The sequence below is a fragment of the Pteropus vampyrus genome, unplaced genomic scaffold (assembly GCF_000151845.1).
Source record: "Pteropus vampyrus isolate Shadow unplaced genomic scaffold, Pvam_2.0 Scaffold71, whole genome shotgun sequence".
Taxonomy (NCBI): Eukaryota; Metazoa; Chordata; class Mammalia; order Chiroptera; family Pteropodidae; genus Pteropus; species Pteropus vampyrus.
The window spans coordinates 5,070,946-5,080,825 of record NW_011888852.1 but is presented as its reverse complement, the minus strand read 5'-3'; the positions used below and the strand labels follow the sequence as shown (position 1 = coordinate 5,080,825).

The 9,880-nt window shown below is 32.7% G+C and overlaps 1 protein-coding gene across 6 annotated transcripts in view; it reads left to right on the top strand.

Moving 5' to 3' along the window:
- The window catches only part of ALG5 (ALG5, dolichyl-phosphate beta-glucosyltransferase), a 41,978-nt gene that overhangs the window by 22,161 nt on the left and 9,937 nt on the right, over nucleotides 1-9,880 (top strand). For 5 of the 6 annotated variants that reach the window (XM_023531601.1, XM_023531600.1, XM_011361835.2 and 2 more), the window contains 2 exons: nucleotides 1,187-1,246; nucleotides 5,989-6,140. In XM_023531601.1, the coding sequence (XP_023387369.1) occupies nucleotides 1,187-1,246; nucleotides 5,989-6,140 (212 nt within the window). Of the gene's footprint in view, nucleotides 1-1,186; nucleotides 1,247-4,423; nucleotides 4,560-5,988; nucleotides 6,141-9,880 lie in introns of all 6 variants that reach the window. The other variant, XR_895973.2, reaches the window with a different exon arrangement.

Sequence of the window (9,880 nt, the reverse complement as noted above, 5' to 3'; positions counted from 1 at the left end):
AATTTTTATTTCTGTTTTACACTTAAATATTTGATGTATCTAGACTGCATCCTCATCAGTATGAGGCTCAGGTCTGCTTCGATTTGGTTTCCAAATGGCTACCAAGATGCCCCACAGCATCTTTTTCCCACTGACTTGAAATGTCATCTTTATCATATTCTAAGTACTCGTGCGTTCAGTGTGTGTGTGTTACTGGCCTCTCCGTTCTGGTCCATGAATTTATCTGTTTACATTCCAGCACCTTATTAAATAATAGTTTTAATTATTGTGTCTTCATAATATATTTTTGAATCCTCTGGAAATAGTCCTTCCTCACACTTAGAATTTTCCTGGCACTTCTTAGTTCTTTATTTTTCAATATTAACTGTCAAATCAGCTTCTCTAGTTCAATGAAAAAATTATTTTGGTATTTCTATTGTTATGGCCTTAAATTTAAAGGTTAACTTAGGGAACTTTGACTTTTTAATGCTGTCATCATATCCTCTCAATCCATGATCATGGTATGCCCTTCTGTGTGTTGGATTCTTTTGTTTCCCTTAGTAGCATTTACATGTTTTTTTAATTTAGATGTTGCTCCATTTCTTATAAAGTTTATTTCTAGATTTTTCTTTATTGATATTATAAGAAATCAATATACTAGAGCTCATCTCCTTTCCTATTTACCAATAGAAAATACTGCCTTTTCTTGCATTTTATCTTTTGATTATTGTTTGTATAGATAAAGGCTAAAATATTGTGTGCATGTATATATTTATTTGTGCCCACTCATCGTTTTAAATTCACTTATTTATATCACTTATTTTAGTAGTTTTTCAGTTGATATTCTTAGATTTTTTAGAATATAATGATTATAAAATCACACCATCTACAGATAACTCTTCTTTCTAATTCTAATTTTTTTATATTAATATAGTACATTTAATTAGAAAAATTATTTAGATAGATGGATTTTGAAATAATACATGCCCCTTTTATTTATCCTTGAATAGTATCTTCTTAGTAAATACAGTTAGGCTTCTTGAAGCAGTACATATTATGAACTCCTCAGTAAACTTTTAAGGATATTTAATATTACTTTTCAAAAAATCAGTTTCTAAAATATAAGATATTTACATTGAAATAAATATTTGTATTAATGAAATTTAAATATTGAGACATTTTTAATTGCTTTTTCCTTTTTCATCAGGATCAAATGGCTATTGCATGTGGGTCACGAGCTCATTTGAAAAAGGACTCTATTGCTCAGGTGAGACTTTCATTAACTGGATAGATCAGTAGTTTTTTCCTTTTTTACATATACATTAGCGTGAAGTAAGCTTTCATGTTTAATCTCATAAAAATGAGATTCCTCTCAAAAGAAAACAAAATAACTTTCTTTTTGGAAAGTTTTTGAAGGACTAGCACATTTAAGAATTGATTTTTTTTTAACGAGTATACAATAAGAATGTAGACTTTGACTTTGGATGCAAGCAGCTCTTTTTGATATATTTTTTTAAGACACACAGAGTCTCCTTTCAGTTATGATATATGGCAAACTTTTCTAAATGATTCATTTTGAACCTATCAGTTTTTCCATATTGGCACACTTCAGTATTATATTTTGGGTTTCATTCAAAGTTAAAAGTTTTTTTTTTAACTTTGTTCATCTTAGAAAAACACTACACCTTAAAATTTGACAAGTTGTAATTGCCCTTTCTGGAATATTAAAAAAAAAAATCACTGAAGACAATAAATTGTTCATTTTGTAATTTATAGATTAGGCTAGAAAAGCTGGAGTAACTTGAAGGAATAAATATTAAAGAATTATTCTATACTATGTTTTTTTTAATTAAAAAAAATTTACCATTGACATAACAATATTATATTAGTTTTAGGTGTACAATGTAGTGATTCGGCAATGGTTTTTTTTAATTTTAATTATTTTTTTACTTAGAGATGGAAGCCTAGTGTATCAAGCCCAGTAATTATCCATTATTTTCTTACTATTCCTCTACTAGAGTAGTCAAATAGATCAAGAATAAAGCTGTATTTTTCAGTACAAGGTCATAATTATCTCAGGAGGTGTTTTTTTTGTTTGTTTTGTTTTTTTAATGCATATTTCTAGGCCAGTTCCAGACACGCTGAATCAGACTCTGGCCATGGGACCAGGAGCCTGCATTTTTAACAATTTCCTTATGCATACCAGAGTTTGAGAACCAGTGGAATAAAAGATTGAACTTTTCCCTCAATGATTCTGAAGTAAAATATTAAGAAATTTTAATTTTTTTAAAGATAAACTGATGGCAAAGTCATAAAACCTTAAGGATTATGCTTAAATGTGGAAACCTACACTCTCCTTTTTTAAGAAATAAATTATTTAACATCTTCAGCATCTAGTCCAGTATTCTATATCTCTATGGACTTTCATTGGTATTTGAAAAAAATTAATCTATTAACCATAGAGAATATCATATTTTTAGAAATTTAAAACAAAGAATTTAGAGATTAGCTAGTCCAACTTCATCATTTTACTGATACATGAGAGATAAAAGAAATATATGTCCAAGATATTCAGCACATTAGTTATAATTATAAAATACTAAAAAGTATGAAATACTAAATTCCAACACTAGAAAATATATTTCCTCTGCATGAAATACCATGCAGACAATAAAATAGATGAAAATGGAAACTATATAACATGGGAAAATACCTAAAATAGTAGGTCATATAAAAAAAGTATGGTATTATAAATACAGTATAATTATATAAAAATATCTATGCAAATAGTAGCACTTAATGAAAATAGACTGATATTAATTTAATGGTTTTGTCAGTAAATTTTTTTCCTTTTTAAAACTAATAATGGGGGAGGAAGGATAATCTGCTTGGTGAAGGATAAAGCAAGGTTGGAGAAATAGGAAGCAGTAATTAAGAAGGTATTGAAGTAATCAGTGCAAGAGATAGTTGGGACCTGTGTTTATTGTGAGTGGCAATAGAAAGGAACTGTTTTTTTTGGTTTTATTTTTAATGCTGTAAATTCTTTTCACTTAGAACTATTGAAAACTCTGACTTTTTCCTAGAATAGTATTTAAATGAGACTGTGCTATGGTCTAAATCTTTTACCCAGTTCTGGTTTTTGTCAGACATCAAGGGCTCTATCCCAGGGTCTGCGTGTTTATAATTAATATTTTCATGTCTATCCATTCCTCCTTCTCTAAAACTAAGTGATTGATTTAGTGCGTTTGGATCCCACAGGATTGGCTGCTACTCTTTTATTCTTATATAAAGAAAGAATAAACTGATCCACTGACTAGAGATCAGCAGTTGTCTGCTGCAGGTGCTATGTACAGCTGCTGCTCAGTAGGCTTGTAGTTCAAGTCTATATGCTTTCATTGAACCCTATGTGACTTGTAGAAGGTTCTCTCCAAGAGACAACACACACATCTGCCACATGGCCTAGAAACCGCAGCATGACCTTCCATTTCCAAGCCACTTGGGTTCTCTCTTAACGTGTCATCGGTAATATAAACCTTTGTATGGTGGGCAGTGAAAAAGTTATAAAAGAATTAATAATCAAGATAATAAACAGCTACTTCAGTAGCTTAAATGCATAGTTCTTAGACTTATCTTTCCTACATAGCTGTATACACATTCTCACTTAACCCTGTTCTATTGCTCTCTTGGAAGATGAACGTGATACAGCACTGATGGGTCTTTTAGCATCCTTTAATGTGTTCATATTCCCATTTGTTCTGTATAACAGATGTAATGATAGTGTTTGTTATCTGGATTTTCTTGAATTTATCACTCTTAAAAGAGTCAAAATAGAATTCATTACTATCTATTTGACATCTTTAGATTTTCTTTGACAAGTCTTTGCTTAAGTCTTGAGACTTCTTTGAACTTTTTATTTTAAGATAATGAAATTACCAGTCAGCTTTAAATTTTACCTGAATGTCTTATTTGTTTCATAAACAGAGAGGTTATTGTTAATATTGAAGTAGTAAATTTTTTCTTCATGTTTTTAAACATCTACTTGAGAAGTTCATGTTATTCTGTGATTTTGTTAGCTTTATTTAACTGTATATCCTATAATATATTTTAGATGTCTTCTAAATTTTAAGACATTTTTCCAAGTTTTTAAAATTAAAAATTCTCCTTTTTCTAGTTTGTCATCTTATGCATTTAAATATGTTACAAATCAAATAAGTTAAGGTATCCATGAACTCCACATTTCTAGTTTTTTAAAAATAGCCGTTATCCTACAACAAACAAAATTCTATCAACAGCCAAGCAAAAGCAGTCATGAATCTTTTTATTTTATAACTATAAAACTCATTTATCATATTAAAAATCGTTCAAGGAGAATATAGGTATTATTTTTTCTACCTTTTAATTTTTATTTTTCTATCTTTCAATTTCTATTTGTTCCTTTCCTAAGCATAAATGCTCTTTTGGAGGTTTAATCAGTCAACCAGTATTTATTGGAAGTATTTTACATGGAAGGCACTGAGCCAGCTGTTGTGAGATTCCCAAAGTATATTAAGATGAGGTTTCTGCCCTATCTACTTAGAGAGGTAAGATATATTTACATCAAAACATAACTAGTGATTCTAGGTGATAAATGGGAAGTGTTAGATCCTTTCAAAAAGTTTGTTTTGCATACTGTATCGATAAGTATTTTATTTTTCTGCCCCTTTTTGCCCTATTTAATACACAAGTGAAATTGTGGTCAGAAGGTTAAAGTGAGTTTTCAAGCTTTCTTCCTTTATTAAAAACATTTATTGAGTTCCTGTTACTTCCTATGCCAAACACTTGGTTAATCTCAGTTAATCCTTAAAATAACTATGTGAGGTAGGCATTTTCGTTCCCATTCGATAGATGTGGAGAGTGGAAATAACTTGCTCAGGGTCACCCTGCTAATTATTATGGAACCAGGATTTGAGTATAGGTCCGCTTAGTGTAGTAGTTTTGTTTCTACTCATATCGTGTTAACAGTGTTGAGTCATGGTTCTGTTCCATGATGACAGAAAAAGCTGTGTAAATGAAGAATGATACTAAAGATGGCAATAATGAAAAACAAAAGCCAAAAGGAGGAAGGGGCCTTTATTTACTAGAATGAGAAATTAAATATTCTGCATAGACTCTACTGGCCATGTGTAATGTATCTTTCCATGGGTCTATTCACCTTAATTATAGAAAATTTAAAGAGATCCTGTCTTTTTAAATTCTAAATAGGAAAGTCTTGAATAAAATGATAATTAATGATCTATTATTATAATGTTTTAAAGTTTGGAGTGTTAATAATGAAATGTTATGTTCTGCTATTACTAAAAATAAAATTAATCACTAATACCAATAGTGAATACTCAGGATTAAAGACTACTTAAGTTTAATATTCAAAGTATTAAAGAACTTAATCATTAAAATCTGTTTTATAAGATATGTGTCATACCTAATTAGAGAGACTGGGTTTTTATTTCAAATTCCTTGCTAGTTTCTAACTTTTGTGACATTATGCTATACCTCTTTTATCAGTATTTTCATTAGCTAAGTATTGAACTTGAGGTTCAAATCTTACTGTTTTGTTTTTCAAGATATTCTGGTAACTCACCTTTTTGAAACTGAAATATATTTGAGGCAAAGAGGCACAAAATGTGTAGGTGAATGAGATGTTCTCCTTGCTCATAGCAGCCCAAAACTGCTATGCTGTGCTTCTTCTGGGAGACCGAAGCTCTGACCTCACACTGGCACCGTGGTTCTTGTCTGATGCAATTCCCAGAGAATGAGTTACTACTTCTTTACTGCCTCTGCATTGCTCTGAGCAGACAGCATCTTCACGATTTCTATTAATATACTGTGCCAGTGCAGCTAATGGAACCAGTGGTGTTTTATATAAGATCTACCCAGCCAATTAAATATTGATTGCGGTTGTTTACAGCCAGGTATTTTCAATGTCTCCTTTACAGATAAATGGAAAAGTCATTTATATTGTCTTTGTTTCAGCGTTCTTACTTCCGTACTCTTCTCATGTATGGATTCCACTTTCTGGTGTGGTTTCTTTGTGTCAAAGGAATCAGGGACACACAGTGTGGGTTCAAATTATTAACTCGAGAAGCAGCTTCACGGACGTTTTCATCTCTACACATTGAACGATGGTAGGTTCCTAACTGGAATGTATCGGGTATATCTTATTATACAGCAATTTTCCCAAGTAATGAGAAGCAGCCCTGTATCCTCGTAATGAACATCCGGGTTTAAACAAAATTGACACTTATATATGTAAACTGAATCTGTGCCTTTATACTTTTACTGGGTTGAGTCTTATTTTGAAAATCTCAAACCAAATATCAGGTATAAAATTATGAATTCACCTTAATTATGGACAGTGTAAATTGAAAGGTCTGAAAACATCCTGTTTCCTTAAGCTTCCTTTTTTTCTTTGAGGAAAAAAGAAAAAGCTCAGAAATATCAAAGCAAAAGAGGGCGCCCACTTTCTCTCCTGTGCTTCCTTTTGCAGGAGTAAGTTCTCCTTCCTGCCCAAGACCAATCCTTTGACTTCTGCATCCCTTCCACCTTCTTTTTAAATTAATTAATTAATTAATTGATTGATTTTTTTAGGCAAGGCAACCCTTGGTTGACCTCTCAGATTGCAAGGACCTTGTCAGCTTACAATCCCTTATTTTTTTATTTTTTACACCTGCAGCACCTAGTCTTCCTAGGTGGTCTCCCATCCAAGTATTAATGAGGCCTGACCCTGCTTAGCTTCCGAGATCAGTCAGGATCGGGCTTGTTCAGGGTGACATGGCCATATACTCCTTCCACCGTCTACCTAATCATGTTTGCTTATTTTCTTCTTATACAGTTTGTTCTCTCAACTTCAGCATCTTTCCCATCAGTTTTTAAAACAAGTTTAAATTTCTCTTGCCATTAAAAAGAAAACTCTCCATTGCTCCCCCACCAACACCCCTCTAGCTCTAGCTGATCTTTTCCTGAGAGACTGGTAGGTGTTCACTGTCTCCATTTTCTCATTCACACTTACTCCTCACCCCACCTTATGTGGGTTTTCCTTCATCACTCCATCTAAACATCTGGTTACCCTCAAGTTATTAAATTCAGTAGTCATATTTATTATGACCATGCATTGTCTTAATTAATCTTTCAGCAGCATTAGATACTTCTCAGCTCTCTGTCCTGAAATATGCTGTTCCCTCGGCATATCTGTATCCCCAACCTCTCCTGAGCTCTCGACCTGTGAATACCACTGTCGCTCAGAAGCTTGAAGCCTTGTGCTCAGCCCCGGCATCCCCCACAGCTCTTCCACATAACCAGTGCATGAGCAAGGCCTATGGATTTTAGCTTTTATGTCCCTCCATTTCTCTTCAGCTTACCACCAACATCCAGGACATCATCATTTCCTGTGCTGCAGCTCAAGGGATCTTTTCAAAAATTAAAAGTGATAAATCAGATGCACCTCTTCTGCTTAACAATCCTTCAGTGGCTTCCCATGGCCTTGAGAGGTACACTAATGTGCAATATCAGTGTTGATTGCCTAGTGTGGCCCACCTGAGTCTCCACATGCGGATTCTTTCCTTCTCACCACCCCCTTCTCAGCTTCTCCTATCCTTCAGGTCATCCTTAGGACAGCCAGCCCTCACTCTCCAAACTAAATTAGATACCCCTACTTGTAGACTGTTGCAGTACTGTAGGCCTTTCTTTGTAGCCCTATCACATACGTAGGTTTTTCTTATTTGTGTAATGTTTCTCTTTATTAAAATATAAGCTCCACAAAAGCTAGATGATTTTGCTTACTGGAATATTCCACTATCTAATAGAGTACCTGGCACATCATAGGTACTCAATAAATATTGTTGAAAAAATTAATACTTAGTGTTAGTCATGGGTTCTCTGTGAATTCTGTTCATGGTGGGAATGTTCTTTTTTATAGTCTCTCAACTTTCCCGAATCGATTTGCAAAGATCTGTTATTTCCCTAGAAATAGATATCATATACCCCCCAATAACTTTAGAGAAACTGTAGTTTCAGAATTAAAATTATCATTTAAATGTGTTTTTTAGTCTTTTTTATGTAGGTTAAAACATCTAAACTAATGTATATTTGGTCTTCAAATTAAGATATGTGTTTCTATTACGTTGAAGACTAAAATATAGTGATAGTTAATGGACTCCAAAATCAGAGAATCTAACTTAAGAAGCCACTTTGGAAGTAAAGCCTCTCTGCATTAAATATTTCTCAATTAGCTATTACGTCCAGTACTAGGGTCAAAAACTAGTTTCTTTCTAGTTTGAAAGGAAGGATTTACAAGTGAAAAACATTAGAGTCAGGATTGATAACTTAAAAATCTTCAAGGATTCTTGTCAGGATTGTTCTAGGGCAGGATCAACCTGTAGAAATATAAGACATGAATGCAAGCTATATATGTAATTTTAAATTTTCTAGTAAGCCATATTAAAAAAGTAAAACAGATGAAATTCATTTCTGTATTTTATTTAACATAATATAAAAATATTGTCATTTCACAATGCATTCAATATGAAGAAAAGTTGAGATATTTTACATTCTTTATACTATATCTTCAAATGACAGTACATCTCAGTTCAGACTAGCAACATTTCAAGTGCCCAGTAGCCACGTGTAACTAGTGGCTACTGCATTGGACAACACAGTTCTAGGGTATTATGGTTTTCTTTTTTTAACTTACAGAACATTTTTTCTTTTTTTCTTCCTTAAATGTTATGTCCAGGTACATGCCCTTTTTTTTAATAATTTTTTTTTTCGATTACAGCTGATATATGATGTTATATTGGTTTCAGGTGTATAACATAGTGATTAGATATTTATGTAACTTTTGAAGTGATCACCCTGATAAATCTAGTACCCATCTGATACCATGCATATTTATTACAGTATTATTGTCTATATTCGTATGCTATACTTTACATCCCTGTAACTGTTTTATAACTACCAATTTGTGATTAATTCCTTCCACCTTGTCACTCACTTCCAACCCCACTCCCATCTGGCAACCATCAAAATCTTCTCTGTATCTATGAGTTTGTTTCTGTTTTATTTGTTCCTTTATTTGTTTCCTTAGGTTAACACATGTAAATGAAATAATAGGCTATTTGTCTTCCTCTATCTGACTTATTTCACTTAGCATAATACCCTTTAGGTCCATCCACGTTGTCGCAGATGACAAGATTTCATTCTTTTTTATAGCTGAGTAATATTCCCTTGTACATATGTACTACTTTGTTTTTATTCATTCACCTGTTGATGGACACTTAGGTTGCTTCCATATCTTGGCTACTGTAAATTCTACAGTGAACATATGGATTCACATGTCCCCTCAAAGTCGTGTTTTGGGTTTCTTTGGATAAATACGCAGAAGTGGGATAACTGGGTCTTTCTTTGTCTCTTGTTACAGCCTTTGTTTTAAAGTCTGTTTTGTCCAGTGTAAATATTGCCACCCCATACTTTTTGTTTGTTTCCATTTTCATGAACTATCTTTTCTATCCCCTCACCCTCAGTCTGTGTGTCTTGTGATCAGAAGTGAGTCTCTCGTAGGCAGCATATGTAAGGGTTTTGTTTTCTTATCCATTCAGTCACCCTATCTTTTGATGAGAGCTTTTAATCTATTTTCATTTAAAGTAATTGTTGCTAGATATGTAGTTATTGCTGTTTTATTATTCATATTTCTGATCTTTTTTTTCCTCCTCTTTTTAAAGAAGTCCCTTTAACATTTCTTATAATACTGCTTTGGTGTTAATGAACTCTTTTAGCTCTTTCTTTTCTGGGAAGCTCTTTATCTGTCCTTTGATTCTAAATGATAGCTTTGCTGGGTAATCTTGGTTGTAAGTTCTTGCTTTTTATCACT